This window comes from Peromyscus californicus, unplaced genomic scaffold (assembly GCF_007827085.1).
Source record: "Peromyscus californicus insignis strain IS unplaced genomic scaffold, ASM782708v3 Scaffold_16__1_contigs__length_79575227, whole genome shotgun sequence".
NCBI lineage: Eukaryota > Metazoa > Chordata > Mammalia > Rodentia > Cricetidae > Peromyscus > Peromyscus californicus.
Genome location: NW_026294458.1, coordinates 42,615,934 through 42,638,871, shown reverse-complemented (window position 1 = coordinate 42,638,871; position 22,938 = coordinate 42,615,934). Strand labels below are relative to the sequence as shown.

General features: G+C 36.9%; 1 protein-coding gene across 2 annotated transcripts in view; it reads left to right on the top strand.

Moving 5' to 3' along the window:
- Epha6 (EPH receptor A6) overlaps window positions 1–22,938 on the top strand; it is a 935,524-nt gene that overhangs the window by 751,322 nt on the left and 161,264 nt on the right. For both annotated transcript variants that reach the window (XM_052740946.1, XM_052740947.1), the window contains one exon: window positions 15,543–15,604. In XM_052740946.1, coding sequence (XP_052596906.1) covers window positions 15,543–15,604 — 62 coding nt within the window. The remainder of the gene's footprint in view (window positions 1–15,542; window positions 15,605–22,938) is intronic.

Sequence of the window (22,938 nt, the reverse complement as noted above, 5' to 3'; positions counted from 1 at the left end):
GTATACACTGTGGTTCTTAGACTTCAATAAGGAAAAGTACTCCAAAAGTAGGGAAACGATTTAAAATTAAAGAAGGCAAATTCAAAATATCACTTGGAATTTTAAAAAGTCAGAATAGGAGCATACGTTAAATTGAAGATGTTATTAAACCCTGCAAACGTTAGGCTTCAGAAACTTTAAAGCAGTTTATGAGATGAAAGAAACCTCTGGACAAGTCACATGATACAGTGGCACAGGCACGGATTCAGATTCCTCACAGCTGTGCTTTGTTTTTTGTTTGTTACTTTGGGGCAGTGGGGGTAGAAAATAAGACTCATTTTTTTAACAGAACACCCGAAAGCATAGTGGTTCTTTAGTCTCCATCCCCATGCCCAACCCTTAAAGGATGGCTATAGACTCTCTTCCCCAAGAAGATGGGCGCACATTCTGTAAGTTTCAGGGGGTCGCTGAACAGCCTGAAACTCAGAAAGGAAGCACCGCATGTCCTGCTCATCTAGATGTTCTGCTTTCAAAGTTCTGCTCAGGGTTAGAAGTGAGCACTGCCGCCTTTCTATAGACTTGATGGTACAGTAACAAGGGAGGAAAGCGCCTGCATAGTGCATTTGATAGCAAACTCTTGAACATGCTCTGAGCTTTTTCTTGTCTGCGAGAAAGACATGAAAAATCTTAAAAGAGTCTTTAAATAATCCCCCATCCATTTATGTGTGTCTATTCACAATCTTTAAAAAGTGTTAGCCTTTGACCTTGGCTAAGCCTTCTTATTAACATAAAAGCTTCTTTTTATCTTATTATCATTTGAATAAGTTTGAATCTTAAAAACTATAAATCTTACATAGCTATTTAAAGTCTCACTAAAAATATATGCAACACCTAGAGATCTTGTTTATTATTCTAGATTATGCCATTTATTTTGTTTCTATTTAAAGACGTGCTCAAGTCTTTTGAAGGATTTGTCAAAGCATCATTTTCTTCTTACAAAGGAAAATTCTAAACAGCCTTACACCATTTGCTAATTTAGCTGAGTCTCCATGTGAATCAGCATTTAATCTTGGCATTGAGTGGGGTTGTTTTGTGGGTATGTTTTCTCCCTAATTAGGAACACCAAAGGGACCTGGCTGCTCCAGTACCTCTTCCCCTCCAGAGAGCCATTCCCTCAGGGTGGAATGCATGCCCTATTGGGCAGCTGGGCCACTTAAGAACATGAGTAAGAGAGACACCAGCCCTGGAACAAAAATTCGGCACTCATTCTTTTGCTTTGTAGGGCAAAGCACAGTGGAAGCCGCACTCTGACACAATGTGGGCTTTTCATGGTTCTTTTCACAGGCGGCTTGCAGAGAGTGCACTTAGCAAAACTGAACTTAGAGAAAGAAAACTTAAACATCTTGTAAAAGTTGCAGCAAGGATTTGGATATAAATAGTAACTTCCCGGTTGGGAAGAAGGTAGTCAGTGATCTAATTATGTGTAATGCATTTAGCAATCGTTTTCTCCTTCAAATTGAAAGTTCATCCTAAGGAGCCTGTAGAGATGGTATTATAGGCAGGGATCTGAGTCTGTTCGGCACTTGCCAGAGTATCCCAGGGTCTTGTTAAAAAATCCAGGTTCTCATGTCAAAGCACAATGAATTGGACAAGAAGCACATGGCTAGAAATAGAAATAAAGACAGATTTAAAAAGAAAGAAAGAAAGAAAGAAAGAAAGAAAGAAAGAAAGAAAGAAAGAAAGAAAGAAAGAAAGAAAGAAAGAAAAACACTATCCAGGATAAGACTGAGCTAGAAAGCTAAGGGAAGAACATGTGCTCCAAAAGCTCATGCAGGAACTACACGACCCTTTATAGTTTAGGATCCACAGAGGATCCTAAACACAAAGAAAGGGAACAATTAAAAATTAGGGGATAGAACTAAACTGAGAGCTTACAAAAGTGGAAACAGAAATGGCCAAGAATGTTCAACATCCTTAGCCATCGGGGAATGCAAACTAAAACTACCTTAGGGTTTCATCTTACTGGAAAGAACAGCTAAGAACAATAAAACAAATGACAACAAATGATGATGTGGATGTGGGGACATGGGAACAAGGGAGACTTACCCATTACTGCTGACCATACAAACCGGTGCGGTCACCATGGAAATCAGTGTAGAGGTTTCTCAAAAATCGCAAAACTACCACATGATACAGCAATAATGATACAGCAATGATACAGCAATACCACTCCCAGGAGCATCTCAAAGAACTCTAAATCCTAATATAAACTTTGCTATCCATGCTCATTTCTGCTCAGTGTAGTTGGGTTTTGTTTTGTTTTGTTTTTTAAGTCTTTGGGGGCCTGCCACCCAGCTCCCAAATAAATACATGGAGACTTCTTATTTATGAATGTCTGGCCTTAGCTTGGCTTGTTTTGTTGTTGTTGTTTGTTCTTGTTTTTTTATTTTTTTTATTTTTTATTTTTATTTATTTATTTTTTTATTTATTTTTTGGAGCTGAGGACCAAACTCAGGGCCTTGTGCTTGCTAGGCAAGTGCTCTACCACTGAGCTAAATCCCCAACTTGGCTTGTTTTTTTTACCAGCTTTTCTAACAAATTATTCCGTTTCTCTTTAACTACATTTTACCACTGGGTTTTTTACTTTTCTTTATTCTGTATATCCATCTTTCCTTCTTACTCCATGGCTGGCTGTGTGGCTGGGTGTCTGACCCCTGACATTCTCCTTTTCTCACTCCTCCTCCTTCTCTAGACTTCTCCTCCTATTAATACTCTCTGCCCCATCTATTTCTCTCTCCTGCCTAGCTATTGGCCATTCAGCTCTTCATTAGCCCAACCAGCTGTTTTAGGCAGGCAAAGTAACATAGCTTTACAGAGCTAAACAAATGCAACATTAAAGAATGCAACGTATTTTTGCATCATTAAATCAAACATTCCACAGCATAAATGAATGTAATACATCTTAAGCTAATATCCCACAACAGCTCAATGTAAAATAGCCAGAAAAAGAAAACAAACTATTGATGAATGGATAATGAAATATGGTTCATATACACTGTGGACTAGTATTCAGCTGAAAAGAAATATGAAACTCATAGGTAAATGGATGGATCTGGAAATAATCATTCTAAGTGAAGTAACCCAGATCCAGAATGACAAATTCCATGTATTTTTTCACTCATATGTAGATATTAGCTTTGAATCTTTAGAGATATGTGTTTAAATTAAAGTATTCATAGACGATAAGGAACTCATAAGAGATGATGATTGTGGGAATTGCAAGGAAATAGAGAATACAGGTAGTATGAAGGGGGAAGGGAATAAAGGAACAGGGGAATTATATTGGATAGTGGAAGGAAGACAGGGTAGAAGATGGAGTATGGAAAAAGATAACTAACAATGTATGATGATTTCAATGTAGTTCTCTCCAGCCATACTAGGATATACTGAATAGATAGGACAGAATTGTGTTTTTATTTTAAATTTACTGGTGATTTTCTTCTGATCTGGAATAATACAGAAGACCGGATAAGTATATATCAAATCACTTATGGAACCAAAAGATGGTCTGGAAGCCACAACAGCTTTCTGCTAGCCTTCCAGGGACTCTTAAAAGACTCAGGATGTGACAGCACCTCCGATGCCTTCCCCAGAAGTGATTTTACATTGCCACTCTCCAAAGTTTCATGTATGCCCCTTACAAGTGAAATTACAAGTGGAAATTTTATCTGTTTAAGTCCCATAGGAGAATATGAGGGAAAGTGCTTTTGTAAAAATGCATAATAGAGTCTTAAAATGATTATCATAAACTTACCATAAATGATTTATCATAAATAGAATGCACAAGAAGAAAAATCTAAAGATTTTCCCAGCCATTCTCCTTCTAACCTACTTGCTGTTCATAGGTAACTTGTCTATACAGTATGTTCAGTAGCCACAGAAGCACATCATCTGTAATTCCTTTCCAGAATGTTTCCATAATGAGACATAAAGATTTAGGGTAACTTTTTATGCTGTCCAAATGATGAATGGAGGCCACAGTGTCATTTCGAGATTCATCCACATAGACAAGTGCTTGGACTCTAGAAGCTGTCATTTCAAGCCCTGACTATGCTGCTTAAAAAACAGGCATCTCACCTGTTAAACTCAAATCGTGACGGCAACCACCATAGGCATGTCATAAGGATGAAATTAATTAAGAAATGGAGTGTCCTGAGAACAATGCCTGGCACATTGATAAACATACAATATTTATGATGGATATGCTGATTTATAGTTTGTATGTATTTATAAGTTATTTACGTAAAATGTTTTTTACCTAAATAAGGCCTAGGGACTTAGTTTAGCCAGTAAAATGCTTTACTTGCAAGCCTGGGGAAACTCAGTTTGGATCTCTAAAACCTTTCTAAAAGTGAGGCATGGATGGGGCTGGAGATACAGCTCAGAGGTTAAGAGCACTTGTTGTTCTTACAGAGGATTGGAATTCAGTTCCCAGCACCCATATTGAGTGACTCACAACTGCCCTTTGCTCCCTGGGGATTTGTTGCCCTCTTCTGGCCTCTGTAAGCACCAACATGAAGGTACACACACACACACACGCACACACACACACACAGAAAGAGAGAGAGACAGAGAGAGAGAGAGAGAGAGAGAGAGAGAGAGAGAGAGAGAGAGAGAGAGAGAGAAATGAACTTCTACCAAAAAAAAGTAGCATACACCTGTAATTTGCAGAGTCAGAGATGAGGGTTCCTGAGGCTCTGAGCTGGCCAGCCTAACCAATCGGTGAACACTGGGTTTAGTGAAAGATCCTGCCCTCCCCAAAAACCAAAATAAGGGGGAGAGCAATTCAAAAAGATGCCCAACAGCAACCTCTGTCCTCAACATGCATGGACACACATGTACATCTACGCCCACATGCACACACATATACACACCAAGAAATAAAGCAGCATTAAGCCATTGGAAAGAATAAATAAAGCATAATTTCAAGACCCACTTTCAATGTGATCCTTATTATTATATTACTCTAATGAGTACGGATGCAATTTAAACTCAAGAAAAACAGTTTTAAAAGGAAGACAGAGAAGTACTGGGAAGTCTAAAAAGACTTAGACAGGAGGGATTAGGAGACGGAATTGATATAAACAAGTTATACACACATTAAATTCTCAAACACTAATCAAAAAAATGTGGAGATGAGTGAATGGCTCAGTCATGAAGAGTATGGAATGCTCCTCTAGAGGAAGAGAGTTTATTTCCCAGCACCCATGTCAGGCATCTCACAGCTACAAGGGATCAAATGCTTCTGGCCTCCACTGCAATCAGCATTCGTATGTATATATCCCATACACACACATACACACACACACACACACACACACACACACACACACACACACACACACACACACACTTTTAAAAATTAAATAGTAGTTCTTAAATAAAACGTTCAAAGGTTAAAAAGCCTATGTATGCTATTAAAATTATGGAAGGCAGTCTATGCATTCCACTTCTCATAGTGAAAGGCAGCATAGCATTGGGCATCTTTTGCAGTTATTTCTATTGTCTACATGACATAATTAGACTAGAAAAATTCTTTTGCTTGTATGGTAATTTCTTGTAGGAAGAAGAACATTACTGAATAATACCAGAGCTGGTTGGTACAGATGGCATGTCTCAGCTCTCTGGAACTGCAGGAAAATGCAAGTTGGTTGAGGTTTTTGTTGTTGTTTGCTTTTTGGGTTGATTGTTTTCTTAGCTTTGCACCATTAATTTGCTTTTAAGTAAACCTAGACGAAGAACTATTATTCTTTAAAAATATATAGATAGATCATTCTTCCCAATTCCTACTCAGTTGTTTCTGTCGTTGGATGTGGTGTTTTATTCTTTAGCATTTCTGAAGGATCATTGAGATCACCTCTAAATTTTAAAATTAGGAAATGAGGAGAAACATGGAACAAAATTCACCTGGTTATTAATAATCAAGACAGTTGGTACACACATGGGTCTGTCAACAGCATACAGAAGGCACACACAGATAGTGAAAGAATAAAAAACTCTCTGGAAGAAGCTGTTTTTCAAAATCTAATATAGTATAATATTTAAGTCAAAAAATATCCACCTTATGAGAAACCATTTTATTTATTAAAAAACATGCAAACCTATTGATTTCAGCTATACAGAATTTTAGTGACCCTTTGAACCTATCAGGAGAGGTCCTAAATATACTGTCCCCTGCAATTTTCAGTCAAAAACCTTCTTTAATTGTATAGTCCTTAACTTAAAATCCACAAGCAGTCTGTCTGGAAGGTAGTGTATAGTGGCGATATATGCATTCCTTTGCTCAGGCCATCACTGGGTGGTTTTATGCTTAATATCGAATACTTGGGTCCTTTTTCTCACTGCTGGGACCAAATGCCTGACAAAAGCAACTGAAGGGGAGAGGTTTACTGTCGCTGACTATTGGGAGGATAGAGTCCATGAGAAAGGCTACGGCGTGGTAGCCTGTGAGTGGCAGCTCACATCTTGGTGGATTGGGAAGCAAAAAGCAAAACGCTTGGGCACAGATTTCTCACTCTATGTGTTCTTTTTGTTCATTCTAACACCTCACCTCAAGGCACGGTGCTGCCCATATTTAAGGCAAGCCTTTCTGAAAACACCCTCAGCGACACACTTGAAGATATGTTTCACTAATGTCCTACATGTTTCTCAGTCTGACTAAGATGACAGTGAAAACTAACCATAACAAGTCCATTCCTTTTCAAACTGACCCTCCAGCACATCTGTATAAACTATGACATTCTGCCCTTAGCGTCTACATATTTCCTGATACAGCATGCATTTAGTCTAATGCTAAGACTCGCTTTAAATGCTAGTGAGGATGTGAGAAAAAGGGAATCCTTATACTGTTCTTAGGATTAAATTAGTCTAGACACTATGGAAAGCAGCATAGACGTTCCTCAAAAACTAAAAATAGAAGTAGCATCTGCCTGAAGTATACCACTTAAGGGTTTATACCCAAAGAATCTAAGACAAATTACTACAGAGATAGCAGCACATCTCTATTTATTGCAGTAGCTAAATCATGAAATCCGCCTAGATGTTTGTCAACAGATGAATGAAGAAAATGTGGTTTATATACACAAAAGTTTTCTTCAGACATAACAAAGAATGAAATTAGGTTATATGCTAGAAAGCAAATGCAATTGTAGATCATCACATTAAGCAAAATAAGTCACATACAGATAAAACAGCATACATTTTTCTCTCATCTGTAGATCTTAGAATTATTGTTTATTTGAACATCCACATTTATTGATGATCTATTTATGATATCAATGAAATAGAACCAACATAGATGTCTATCAACAGATGAATGCATAATGAAAGAGTGGTAAAGATACAAAATGTATACATAGTCAGATGTAAAAAAATCATGATATTTGCAGAAAAATGAATGAACTTAGAATGTATACTATTAAGTCATATCACTTAAAATCAGAAAGAAAAAAATAGAAACATTCTCCTTCATAGGGAAATCCTCGTCTATAGTATATGTATGTATGATTATATATTAACAATTGTGAGTATATGTATGGGATAATATTTAGAAAGAAGAGCAAGAAAAGGTAGTATTAGGTGATGAGAAAGTACTGAATGCAGTCAAAAGGACACATAAGACATGTAAGTGGGCCTTAGAATTCTTATAGATACTTGAGTGCTGTGTGTGTGTCTCTCTCTGTGTATGTCTATGTGAGTGAAATGAAAGAAGGAGACTAGAGAAAAAGAGAAGACTAGTAAGAGGAGAGAAAATGGGGAGGAAGAAGAATGGAAGGTAATAGGAAGAGTGAATATGATCAAAGAACATGATAAACTTGAGAAAAATTACCTAGATGAAACTAGACCCTATATAATGAATATATACTGATAAAAATCCTAAATACAAAATCAGGTTACATGTTTCCTGTAGATGGATTTCTAAATGGTCTTATTAAATAAAAAACACAGGGCCAAACATAGGGGTGAAAGCCTTAGAGAGATCAGGGAAATAGGGAAAGCCACCAGCCAACCTTACCTCACCAACTCTGTAGCTTCCAAATGCAAGTTACTTCCTGTTTACCCACGCCTTTATGCCCTGCTGTTCTGCAATCTGATTTGCTCTCTCTGCCCAGCTACATCACTTCCTCTTTCTACCCAGCTCTGTTACTTCCTGTCTGTCTGTCTGTACAGACCTCCAAACCTCCATGGTTAACTAGTTTTGGAATTTAAGGCGTGTGCCACCATACCTGGCTCTGTTTCCAGTGTGGCCTTGAACACACAGAGATCCTGACTGCCAAGTGATAGGATTAAAGGCGTGTGCTAACATTGTATGACTTTTGTGTTGTGGCTATCTTTCTCTGATCTCCAGGCAAGCTTTATTTATTAAAGCACAAATAAAATATCACCACATTTCAGCACAAATAAAATATCACCAGAGTTTCTAATATCGAATATATTCAGATCTAAAGAAAAGGTTCAATAGCAATATTTTCTGGAAAAAAATGGATGGAGTTAGAGTAATATTGAGTGGGTCACCCAATGCCAGAGAGGAAAATGCATGTACTCCCTCATATGTGGAGCCTAGCCTACAAGGTATACATGTATATAAATAAACAAATGCATGTGTGGTTATAGTATAACATAGAAAGGAGAACAAGAGAATGTAATTAAAAGACAAAATGCTCACTAATGAGTTCACTATATAGGATACTTTGTGTCAGTCTTTTTAATGCTTTCTCAAGGTTTAGCATATTTTAAATGCCAAATAAATCCTTAAATGGAAAGTGTCCACTGAGGGGCTGTTCCCTTATTAGGAGACCTAAGTTTTAAATTATATTTTCAGTAAATATTTCTATAGGCTATAGTTCTTTTAAGTACCACTAAATTTAGCATATTTTATTCTTTAAACAAGAATTTTAGTTACTCAAATCCATAGAGTATGAAGACTATTAAAAGCACATTTAAAATATCATAATTTTGAAGACTCTGGGAATAGTGACTTATTGTCCCAGAAATTCAGAGTAACATGTCAGAAATTTGAAAACACTGAGAAATGCCTTTTTTTCTTCACTGCATGTTATAATTCTAAATAGTATCATTGTTGATTAATAAATATACTTTTTAAATTTAATTGAAGTAAAATTACATCACTTCCCTTTCCTTTTTCTTGCTGTCCCAAACACCCTCCTTCCAAATCCCACCCAATTCTTAACTTCTTTTTCTTTATTATTGTTACATACACACATATGTATGTATGTGTGTGTGTATATATATATGTATGTGTATGTATGCTTTTATGTGTATATGTGTACATATGTGTATGTACAGATATATGTAAGTACAACCATTTTTGTTGTTTGTGTGTATATGACTTCAGGACTAATCAGTTTAATACTAGACAACCAAAAAGAAAACTTATCCTTGGGAGAAGCCAATTCTCCTTCTCCCAGCAGGAATAAATTGCCTGTAATTCATTGTCTAGGGGAAATGTACTGTAGCCAGAAGGCTTCTCTGGTCCAGCCTGGCCCCACGGTCCTGTAGTTGCTTGTAAAATAATCACTCAGAGGCTTAATATTATTTACAAACTGTATGGTCTATGGCATGCCTCTTGCTAGCTAGCTCTTACATCTTAAATTAAACCATTTCTACTAATCTATGTTTTGCCATGTATTCCATGGCTTACCAGTCTGTCTGCATGTTGTTCCTTGGGCAGTAGGCTGGCATCTCCCCTCCTCTCCTTTCTTTTCTCCATGCTTCTGCTTTGATTTCCCACCTGCCTCTAAGCTGCCTTGCCGTAGGCCAATGCAGCTTTATTTATCAACCAATCAGAGCAACACATATTCACAGCACACAGAAAGACAAAAAAAAAAAATGTACATTTTTTTCATTTAAAAAAGAGAGAGAGAGAACAAAATACTGCATAATGCAATGACAAGCTGTCATCCCCATTACAAATGTAAGGAACTAGGGGTACAGCTAGGGAAAGCAGGACCAACAAGGATCAGCGCCTAGCACAGCAAATAATCAGCACACAGAGAAGTTACACATCGTCCCTCATTAGGGAATCATGGCATCAGCTGGTGTCCAGCAGTCCTTTCAGCTCTATTGCCTGTGGAAACTGGAGTCTTACTTGGTCAGATACACTCAGTACCTGCTGATTTCCTCATTGAATATCCTATTTTTTTTGGCATCTCCTCTATCCTAGCCTATCAATTATGACTTACGTTTCATGAGCATTAATCAGCGGCTACTCAGTTCCTCTTGGCAGAGAATCTGACCCTGGAACACACTGCTTGGTCTCAGTGGCTTTCTAGATCCTATATGCAAGCTTCCACCACCCTCACCATGACTTCCATTTCGCATGCCTGAAAAGCAGTACCACATAGACCAAGTTCTACTGCCCCTTAGCCTGGCTTACTTAGACCACAGCTGCATTAGTATACCATACCTTCTTGCTTGAGCTTAGGAAAATGCCTCCCTAGGAGGACGTTTTCTAATCAAGTGTTCTAAAACCCTTTTTAAAGGTATTCTATTACCTAATGAATTTATACTCATATCCAGAATCTTGTAATAGGTGAAGTTTTGTTCTAGGTGCTTTCTCAATTGCCCCAGTAATAGCTCTAATCTCTTTAACAATTACAAATTATAATTGCTTTGTCTGCCCCGCCTTTATTGCAAGTTTAAAGTTACTCAGATTCCTCTACTTGCCAAACTGCATTTACACCTCAACTGTTTTTACACTTCATTTTGCTGTCTCCAACTATAAATCTAAGAGCAGTGAGCAGTAACCACAGATGGTATGCCACCTTGAAACTGTCTCCCCCAAACAACTCAGTTCATCATTTCTGAGTTCACCTTCATTAAGATTTTCAGGGCACAGACAGAATACAGAGATCCTTTGCTGAAGTGTGACATGAATGGCTTCCAGTCCAATTCCTGATAGAGTCCTCACTGAGGGAAGTGTAACAAATTGTGGCAACACAGTGGGAGCCAGAGTTCACTGTGTTAAACAGAATAAATTTCTGCATTCTCCCACTCCAATGTGCAATATGAAGTGGTATATCTCAGAGAAGCTGAGAGGATGGTGGTTACCAGGATTTGGGATAAATAACAATGATGGGTGATCAGTGGAGACCACATTATGTAAGAACAAGAAGTTCTGATGTGCCACTTCACAGTAGAGTAAATATGATGTACTGTATCTTTCAAAATGCTGGAAAATGACTTTGAATGTTTTCACTATGAAAAATAAAAAAGGTTTGATGAGATAGATATTTATCCTTATTGAAATATTGCACAATGTGTATGTGTATTGAAACATCACATAGTACCCAATAGATGTGTAATTTTCAAGCACAAGTATTAGATTAAAGTATTAGATTAAAAATAAATTAAATTTTAATTTAAAAATTTAAAATAACCTAAGAGTCAAAGTCATTGAGGATGAGTTTTGTTTGGGAGAGGGTTCTGATACTTAACAGGTAACACTTTAAAAGTAAAATGGTTTCCCTATTTTAGTAGTTATCATGTGAATAAAAACAATAATTTAATATATTATATCTTTTCAGATATGTATTACCCATATCTGTAGAAAGCATTACACGGATAAGAAAATTGTTTCATTTATTATCAAACCGAGAGGAGATTATAATTGTAATTCCCTATCTATAAAACCAGCAAGGAAGAAGAATAGATGAAATAACCAGCTTAAGAAGTACTGAACTGCATGTGGGTAGAAAGAATACTGACACTCTGTCAATACAAGTTATTGCTGCAAGTTTATAACCTGGTAGACAGAATATAGACATGATCGAATGTTAAATAAACTAGAATGATTTAAATCTGTAATAGAGTTCTGAGGTTGTTGAGATTTGTTTCGATTCTTCATTTTACTGGCTGCACATTAGAAATTGCTGAACTGATTCAAAACACCACATCCGTCACAGACTCATTACTTATATAAAAATGGCAAATCTATGTAATCCTCGTCTTTCACAAATCTTCTCTGAAGAAAACCTATTTCACTAGCCAAGTATTCTCTGAGAATTTTATAAGAAAGTTAAAGGATGCCTTTGTTTACTTTTCTTTAATATCATCATGAGAATGGTAGAGTCTTATGATCATATGGATTCTGCAAACCTCCTTTATCAGTCATTATAGGTGTTGGGAAGTATTGGAATATATGTGTGTGTATGTATGTGCATATATATATAATGTGTATACGTATGTATAGACATGTGTACACAAACACACACATATATTCTAACCAAAAGAAAACAATTGTTGTTGTCTATAATAGAAAAGGATGATAAAGGAGTTTTGTAATTATCTTCAGAACATAAGTAAGTGATTTTTCAGATTTTGATTCTTATGTAGTTAAGACTTCATAACAACATCTGACTATTTATATATTTTATGATCTAGAAAATGATAACTTTGGGTAGTTTGGGAGATGTAACATCAAACCAATGAACATTCTTAAATTAAGTGGTAATTTTGAGAACCGACTGAGGTTAAAGCATCCTGGAGTATGCTCATTGTCTGTAACTCAATTCAGCCACTAGGATGATGCTGTGGTATGCGGCATTTGGGCAGCAGACTAAAATTTACTAAAGGAAATGAGCTCAGATATCTTTGAAAATTTAGAAAATGAATCCATTACTTCTAAGTATATCTTCTAGGAGCAGTCATAGTCTTAGAATATACAATATATGATTTACATATGTAATTGTGCACATTGAAAAGGCAAGTCAAAGAGGGAATGTGTACCAAAAAGCTTCACTCACCTAAAATGGAAAAAAGAATAGCATCCGAATTTTCATAAGTTCCCTTATTTCTTTGTATTTTTTTCACAGATGCAATAAGGGACTACAAGTTTGCCTTTAACCTTCTCATTGTAACTACATATTTCCTGTAGAAAACCATTAGGAAATGAATTACAGATTAAATTCTAAGAGTAGTCTGAAAAAAAAAATAACCACGGTTCTTCAGTTCAGCCACTCTCAACTGAGAGTTCTGCATAAAAGGTAAAAATGGCTCAAAAAAAGTCTCTAATTCACAAGAAATGGGGGAGTCTTCATCCTCATCATTCTAAATGAGAAGTGAAACTTGCTGCTGATGGATTTTCAGACTGCAAAATGGACCTACAAAAGAGTTTTAACTAGAACTAAGCCCAGAGTACCTTGTATTCACACAGTTAGGAATCTTGCTGAAATAATTCAGTGTTGATTTCATAAGGATAGTGAAATCAGTAAGAAAATAGAAATTGACTTTATGAAGCACCTACTAAGCTCCTGGTCTCATGGTAATCAACCTTGAGAATCACAGTGAATGAAAATACAAGTCTCTGAAGGAAAAAGACAAAGCAAGACAAAGGCCAAGCAGAGCATGTCATAGCATACACAATAGCAATGATGGGGATCTATTGGAAATGTCAGCATGAAGGCTTGCAAGGATATACAGAGTTTAAATTCTGGAGGGGGGAACATTGTGGGGGTATTGCAGAGAGGAACAAGTTAAGAAATAACTGTGACTGATGAATAGCAATTGGAATGCAGAATTGAACAAGAGAAAGTAGTAGACGGCTGGTAGAACAAGGATGACAGTGTTTGTTAGGAAAATGTCCTTCACTGGAGTTAATGGTCAGCCAGACTAGACTTAGAGATACGATCCACTCATCTCTTCTGAGATGCAGCTATACCATAAAAGTTCAATAATCCAAAGCACCAGATGTGATGCCTAATACTGCCCCTTGCTGGCTTTTGGTTCAAGAAACATACTTTATTTTTCTATCCCTCAATTTCTTTATCTGTGTCATAGGGGTGTAGCAATGCAAGGAAGTGTTTATAAGCTCTTTGATTCTAACAAAACTCAAATTATATACTTTAAAATGAACACTTGACAGCAGTGGTCAGGAGCTATTACAGAGGTATGAAAAATGCAGAGGGAGCATAATTCAGGTACCCATAACAGTAACTCAACATTCTTCCTTAGTACTCATAACTTGAATATTTGCTTAGAATTTGGGGTTGAGATACAAAAATAGCTTTTGATTTTTCTCCACTTTCCTACCTAAGTGTTGGCATTAGCTTGCTACCTCTTGGCTCTCTGAAACCAATGGACAAATAAAGGGCAGAGTGACAAGGTTTCAGGCTTCAAACCAGGTCTTCTTGATCCCTGTCCATGAGAGTGCTGACAGGTCATCTCACCTCTGGAATTGCCGATAAAGTTTTTTGTTCATATGGTTAAGATTAATAGCTTTAAGGGTCATTACAGAACATAAGTTAATATTCTCTCCAAATGGAAAATTTCCTTAGGTTTGAATTCTATGCATGATAAATTGGGAGCTTTATTGCACCTTTTGACCTTTAGCTCATCTTTCTTTAAAATATACATTCAAATGTAAAATCTAGCATTTGCATACATTGAAGCAATTTATGATGGCTACCCTTTCTAACCTGCAAGGTTTTGAGTTCAGGAAAAAAGACTTGAATTACGAGTCCAACATTTTCATCCTTGGCATTGGCATAGGTTCTTTCCAGATCAATTTTTTGTGTCCTAAAAATAGCTATGTGCCATTCAGATTGAATCATCAAGAATTCTAATCAGAAATAAAAAAATGTAGAAAGAAAAAGTAAGCATTGATAGATTCCTATTTCAGGTAAATATCATTTTCCACTCAATTGAAATTTTATCTTTTAAGCCTGTGCAATTGGAGAGAGCAAATACATTCCTTTCTTTGAAACAAATCAAAGTTATTTATGTCAAATATTCTACCTAATAGAGATATATTGGGAACCGTAACAACTGGTGTGATAAAAGGAGAAGTAAATGATGCTCCGTTTCTGATCTTTGCTTCTGCACTAGACTACAAGTCAGTTATCTGTTTTTCATGCTTTACCATCAGCTCTCTGCTGATCAAATCTGTATCCAATAAAGAGATGACCAGGCATGGGTGTGTGATATTCATCAATCTGCTGAAAATTATTCTGCTTGAAATCCCTTAAAAGCAGTCTATGTCTGATCTTTTATAAGTAATCAAAGAGGATTTATGAATTTCTCCTTTCTGCTTTGATTTAGAAATAATTTCAGAACTGCCCACTCTAAGTAAGGAAAAAAGTGCTACAACATCATGGAAGCCATGCCACAACTGTAAAAACAGAAGCGATGTCTGCTTAAATGATGACTTCAGTGTCCTGGTTGTCATTTATGGAAAAACTAGAGGAAAAAAAAACACACACACACACAGTCTATACAAACAATTTGCAAGACATTTGTAAAACATGTTTAATTACTTTGTAACTCAGATTATAATCCATGTCCTTTTGTGAACTCAAAAAGAAATAATGCTATAGAGAAAAAACAAAAGGAAAAGCACATATGAGAACACTTTCATGAAAGAGGTTGGAAAGTGAAGTTCACCTTTTAAAAATACAAAGAAGTTAGCTATGGCAGCTGGAAATCTCTACCTGCCGCACATCTCTCTGTAATTGCTCTAACAATGTGTGTTCTTGGCTTTCTTTTAGGCCGACCAGTAATGATCGTGGTAGAGTATATGGAGAATGGATCCCTCGACTCCTTTTTGCGGGTAAGGTGCTCTTTCCTGGTGCCGTTTAAATAAGCTATTCTGAGATCCATACTTGAAATCATTCCATGAATTAATTTCTATATAATGTTATGCATGAGTTTTCTGTGGAGAAGGGCAGCATTTTCTCTGGATGCATTTCTCTGGTTCTATGATGCACTAAAGCATTACTGAGGGGACAGGATGCACACATAATAATATAATTGATTTCTCCTATAAATTTACTTGCCATATTAATGATTATAACATATATATATTATATATATATACTAAATGATTCTACTATCAATTAAGAAGTAAAAATAAAATTCCATTGCCACTTATAGCTGTTCATGCAGCCGTATTTACCAATTTAGTGTGATATTTTACACATTTTCTAAAGTGCTGAGCCCTTACATTGCTGTCCCAAATTCTGCCAATTTTGTCCCTCATGTTCATTCGGCTGTTTAAAGAGGAAAAGAACAAATAAGATTCCTTTAGCAGTGATATCTTTTAGAATAAAAATTGAAAACTCATTCAGTTTAAGATGACTTCACATGAATATATAGTGGAACAAACTAAAGCTAGCAAAGTCTCAACATCATTTTTCAAAGTGTATTCATCACATGTTAAGCTTTAAAGCACCACAATACACTTGGAAAACACACATGGATAGTGAAAAGTGAAATGACATATAAAACTATTCACTGAAGTAGATGTTTCTATCCCCAGGAGAGGTGATGTATTTACGTGCTGGTGAACTCTTTAACATATCCAACCAAAGGCATAAAAAGTATCTGTGCTTATGAAATGCCTGAGTTTTCTTCCAGTTAGAATCTGTTGTCTTTCTTTGTAGTCCCACCTCATTTTCTGTCCCGTGCTATTTAGATATTTTCCATTTGCATCTGTCTGTCTCCCGTGATCTCATTTCCACTTATTTTGCCTGATTCCTGTCCTCTCTTTCCAACTGTTCTCAATGTTGGTGGGGACGATGTCTCAGTCCTGTGACTTAGCTTGATGTCCAGATTCAATCCCTGAAGCTGAATTCAGCATCATCTTCAGGTTGTAATAAATAGAAACTACATCCACAGCACACACTCTTAACCAAGCGTGCTCTTTAAGGCAACATGAAATTCATAGGTTGGGGACATGAGCTGTTTGTTCTCTGCTGTGACCATTTCAGAATATTCTACCTATAATTTTACCTGTAAATGTTCTAAATTATTTTAGAATAATTTATCAGGGACACCTATGGGGCTTGAAATACATGTATACTTATGTCTTTTCATTATTTTTGTTCAAAACATATTTTTATCAGATATATATCAAAATGATTCACTATCTAATAATGTTTGGCATAGGTTGGTTTTACATTTTTTATAACAACTACCCAAAGCAAACTATAACAGCAAATAATGTAGCAGACATTCAATTTAAATTACTGTTAAAAATTGGACCAAATGGATGGTAAAAAAAATTAGGTGGAAAATGTTAGTTTCAGATAAACTTTTATTCTACTGAACAAGGAATACGTTACAATATGTGTGGGGTCCTACAGAAGCTCCCTAGTAAGGCCTTATTCAAGGTCAGAAAGTCTGAGCTTGCTTTACCTAGCAGGGCTGCATAATAGGATGATTTGACCAAGGGCATTGTTGCCAGGTATTTCAAAGGGTCTACACTTTATACCTTGACATTGGAAGGGAGAGGTCTTTTACCTCTCCCCTTGCTGATGTATAAATGGCCCATTATGAATAGAGTCCAGGAAACTGGGTATCAACCCAGGGGCCTCCCGAAGCTATCCTGTGTCTCTGTTTTTCTCACCATCTCTGTCTATATTTCTATCTAATACTTCCTCATTCCTCACTCCTCCCCCCAAGAACCCTTTGACAGGTCAGAGCTGGTCTTCAGCAAATATGTACAAAGAATCAATAATTAAAAGATGTGACATCCTATATCACATGCTTATAAATGGTGTATTTCCTGAGTTAACTTTTCAAAACTAGCATTTTTCAGCTCTAAGTATGCACCATATAGGTAACTGACAGTCTAGAAAGAAGCAAAGCTTTAATTGGTGCTGGCCACCATTAATACTACTATGAAAATCTGGATGCCTATGTCTGTTAATCCTAGCTCTGCCTCATATTACCTGTGGGTCCATAGACGTGATGGTACCTTTCCTGGATCTCTTCTGGTCCATGTATGTAACAGCACAGTAAAAAGTACCTTCCTCCTATAGTTGTTAAAAGAACTTTATTGACTGGTGTAAGTAAAATTTATCAGAAAAGATCCACACGTAAGTCTTCATGACTCCAAAAGTGATGCTTTTCTCTGCTGTGAATTCTCTTCATTGAGTTGATATGTGATTCTCCTTGTAAGGCACTGTCAACTCTGCACACCATGAGCACTGCCTCTGCATATGCATGCTTCACTAGGAAAAATTATATCATTGAAGTGTACAAAGACCTCTAAAAGATTTAAAAATAAAATAACCTGTTTGATAAAGGGGCTAATGAAGTAAAGAGATGGTTCTCAAATGTTGAATGTCAAATGGCTAATAAACATATTATCCCTAGACATTGAAGAAATGCGAAAAAAAACACTACCTTAAGTTTTCTAGGTATACATAGATATATTTCAGATAGATAGGTAATCTTCAAACACTTCAAAGACTTACAGAATATGGCATTTTAAATGTTTTAAGAACTTACGCTTTTTTGGACGTTGAGACATGTCTGCTCCTGGTAGCACCATTGTACTTCAGAGATGATGATGGGTATCAAAAAAAACTCCATATGGAGTTTACTTTCCTTATAGCAAAAGTCAGCCATTTGGGCAAGAAACAGTTCTTGCCTGGACTGCCTGACAAAATGTTGTATTGACTGGGCATGCAAGACCCATGGAAAAATGACCACTAAATTTTGCCAAAATAAGGCAAGATGGTCCGTCAGGTTCCTGCTTTGCAGAGGAGACTGCCAGATATTCTGCAGGACACAGGGAGAAGCACCTCAGAGACTCTGGGCCTATAGGCTGAAGAAGGATGCCCCAATGTTACAGAGGAACTTGGGGCATCCAGGCAACCAGCTGTCTCTGTCATTTCCAGAATTTTGGAAGCTGCTTACAAAGCTTTACTTAGGTAATATTATATCCTTCTGGAGTGTTTGATGCAGTTGAAGACTAAATAGTCATAGTTATAATTCTCCTTGATTATAATAAAAAAATAAATTAGAGATGAAACTTTAGACTCACAAATATAGGCTAGATGATAAAATATTTCCTTTAATTTTGCCAAATATAAATAGACTAGATACTGTAACTGTAATTCTTGCTTGGTAACTATTTTTTATATGTAATTTTACTATATTAAAGTTAAAACCTTATTTTTTGATTAGACAGAAAAGGGGAAGTACTGTAGAATGTCTTTCTGTATATTGTGAATATATGTCACTCTGATTGGTTGATAAATAAAACTGTTTTGGCCTATGGCAAGGCAGCTTAGAGGCAGGTGGAAAATGCAGAGAGAGACAGGAAGAAGAAAGGAGAGGCAAAGAGAAACTAGCTGTTATCAAAGGAAAAGCAAAATGCCAACAGACTGGTAAAGCCATGGCCATGTGATAAAATATAGATTAATAGAAATGGGTTAAGTTATAAGAGCTAGCTAGCAAGAAACCTGCCTTAGGCCATGCAATTAGTAATTAAAAAAGAAAAAAGGATCATAAGGTAGCCTTCACATGTTTTTTAAAAAAAATTATTTGTATGTTTATTTTGCTTGCATGTATGTCTGTGCAGCATTTGTATAACTGGTACCTGGGGAAGCCAAAAGAGGGTACAGGATTCTCTGGAAGAGGAGTTACTTGTAGTTGTAAACAGTAGTGCTGGGAATCAAACCCAGGTTCTCTGTAAAAGCAGTCATTGCTCTTAACCATTGAGCAATGTCTTTGGCTCCTAAATTTTATATGAATCAAATATTAAAATGCAAGTAATAATATGATGGCCTTTTAAAACTCATCTCCCCCACAAACATTAATGAATACAATCCTATCTAGTACAGGTCAGGTATTGGTGATCCAAACATAGTGACCAAGGTGACTAAGACCATTCCTTGGATAACTATGTGGAGAGTACCTAGCTCTTTGTTTTAAAAGTACCAGAATGTCTCCATGTAACCTGGAAATTAATCTTCCAATGAGTCAATAACCACAGAAGTCATACCTGGTTTCATTAGTAACAGTGTTCATTAAATAAAGGATATTCAAATTTAAAAAAAAGATTCCATCTCACCCCAGTCATAATGACATTCGTAAAGAAGACAAATAGCAAATGATAGGAAGGATGTGGACAGAAGGGAGCCCCTCATACACTGCTAGTATGAACATAAACTCATCCAGCCACCATAGAAATCAATATGAGGTTAATCAAAAACCTGAAAATAGAACCACCATATAACCACACTCTACCCCCTATGTATTTATCTGAAGGACTTCAACTCAGTACCTCACATAGATATCTGCACATCAATGTTTATTGCAGTACTGTTCAAAATAGTTTAGCAATAGAACTAACCAATGTGTCTGTCAACAATGGAACAGCTAAAATGTGGGGTTCATAGCCAGTGAAGCTTTTTGGTTATAGACAAGAATGAAGTATGCCGTTTGCAGAAAATGGATATGACTTAAGATAGTCACATTAAACTAATTGTCGTCTCAGAATGGCAACTATCACATTTTTCTCTCTTATAGTGTCTTAGTCACTGTTCCATTGCTGTAAAGAGACACCATGACCAAGGCAACTATTATAAGAAAAAACATTTAATTGGTGACTTGTTTACATTTTCAGAGATTTAATCCATTACCACCATGGCAGGAATCATGGTGGCATGCAGGCAAATGCTTGAGCAGAAGTTGAGAACTACATCCTGAACCATAGACAGAGACAGACTCTTGGCTTACATGGGCTTTTGAAACCTCACAGTCCACCCCTAGTGACACACTTCCTCCAAAAAAGCCATATCTCTTAATCCTTCAAACCTTATCAAATAGTGACACTCCCTGGTAACTAGGCATTCAAATATATGACCCTTTGGGAGACATTCTTATTCAAACATAGGTGTCCTAGATTTTACATAGATGCATAAAATCATATCTGCATATGTGACATAAAAGTCAATGTGAAGCTGTCTAGGGAAAATTTGAACTGATGAGAAGAGGGGAAAAGGAGAGGTTCAGAGGGAATATAGGGTGATAGTTCAGTGTACTTTATATACGTGTAAGAAACTATCCCTATGTAACCCAGTACTAGGTACAGTGAACAAATTCCAAAGGGAAAATTAATTATTAACTTTAAGATAGCAAATTGTAGAAGTAGTTTTTAAAGTAAATATTAGAAATACTTTCAAAAGCTTATAAGCATGATGGATTTTTCTTCAAAATAAACGAAGAAGTTTACATGATTAGAACACAAGAAGAATCTGGGCATGATTGCTCATACCTGTAATTTCAGCAATTCAGAAGCTTAGGCAGGAGGATTACCATGAGTTAAAGGCCATCTGGGGCTACATAGTTAGCCCTTGTCTCAAAATATATTGAAAAAATTCAAAAAGACAAAAATAAGAATAAAGGCAACTATGGCCACTAACATCTTACCCTTCTTTAGCATCCTGTTCCCTCCGTGCTATCATAACTCTTATCCAGGAGCTCAAAGTGTACCATATAAACCCATCTCAACGGTGGGCACTCAATTCTCCTTGCCAACCACAAATAAAATATCTAAGTATATATATGGCCCATAAACTCTGAAAAGCTAAGTCATTTTTCCAACCACTGCTTTAGAATTTGATAATCGCAACTTCTGTGAGCACAGAAAGCAGGCAGTCGCTGAATGCACTGCGAGGTGGGGGAGCCAGACATGGCTCATTAATAGCCTTCTGTGCTTACTGGAGGCAGAAACATTTCCCTTTGGTCTCCCACACTGTCTGAAAATCACTTCAATTTGCTATTTTATTATGAAGGAGTTGTAGCACAACTAAGTACAAGATTGCAACCCACTTCCAGTGCTGGTGGCTGGCTGTTATGTTGCTCCAAATTCATAAATCTAATGCTATTTGGGTTCTTGTGGACATTTTTCCTGATACATATTACCAGTGGGGAATGCATGGTCAAGAGTTCAGATGGGTGTGAAAAAAAGAGAATTGGTATGTGTGTAACTACATGTGCTTTTGGTTTAAAGATACAATACATCACACCTTAGTGAGGAAATCCTGTATCAGGCTGCCCAGAAGCACAATGTCGAAGGGTTTTCTGCCTTTGATAATGGAATGCATTCATGATAATTAAGTGTCATTTTAACCACCATCCCTACACAGTATCTCTTTGGTGACACAGATGAATTTCGTAAATAAGTTTTACAGTACTTTAATGAATACTCTGTCTCTAAACCTGACAACTTCCATTTTATAACATGGGTGTAGCTTCTTTGTCATATTTATAAGACATAATCTCACAGCAGACTTACTAGTCCTCTGGCCATTGCAATCTTTCTGCCTCCATCTTCCACTGGGTTCCCTGAGCCATAAGTGTAGCAGTTACATTGTGTATGTATCAATTGGCACTGAGTACCTCCTATTAGTGGGTCTCTACATTTTGACCAATCATGGATTCTGTAATGAGCTCCATCTGTTGCAAAATGAAGCTTCTTTAATACACTCACCTGTGCACGTAAGGATACATGCAGTAGAGTATTATTTTAAGGTGTGTTACTTTTGTTTATGATGCATTGGTTTAACTCTGTAAAGCTGTGTTACTTTGCCTGTCTAAAACACCCAATGGTCTAATAAAGAGCTGAACAGCCAATAGCGAGGCAGAAGAAAGGATAGGTGGGGCTGGCAGGCAGAGAGAAATCTTGGAGAAAGGAGAAGAGCTAGGAGCCAAAGGAGGAGGAAGACTCCGGGGGCCAGCCACCCAGCTACACAGGAAGCCATGGAGTAAGAGTCAGATTTACCGAAGTGAGTGAATGGGAAAAGCCCAGAGGCAAAAGGTAAATGGGATAATTTAAGTCAAGAAAAGCTGGCTAGAAACTAAGCCAAACTAAGGCCAGGCATTCATAATTAAGAATAAGCCTCCGGGTTGGGGATTAGCTCAGTGGTAGAGCGCTTGCCTAGCAAGCACAATGTCCTGGGTTCGGTCCTCAGCTCCGGAAAAAAAAATAATAAATAAAAATTTAGCCGGGCGGTGGTGGCGCACGCCTTTAATCCCAGCACTCGGGAGGCAGAGCCAGGCGGATCTCTGTGAGTTCGAGGCCAGCCTGGACTACCAAGTGAGTTCCAGGAAAGGCGCAAAGCTACACAGAGAAACCCTGTCTCGAAA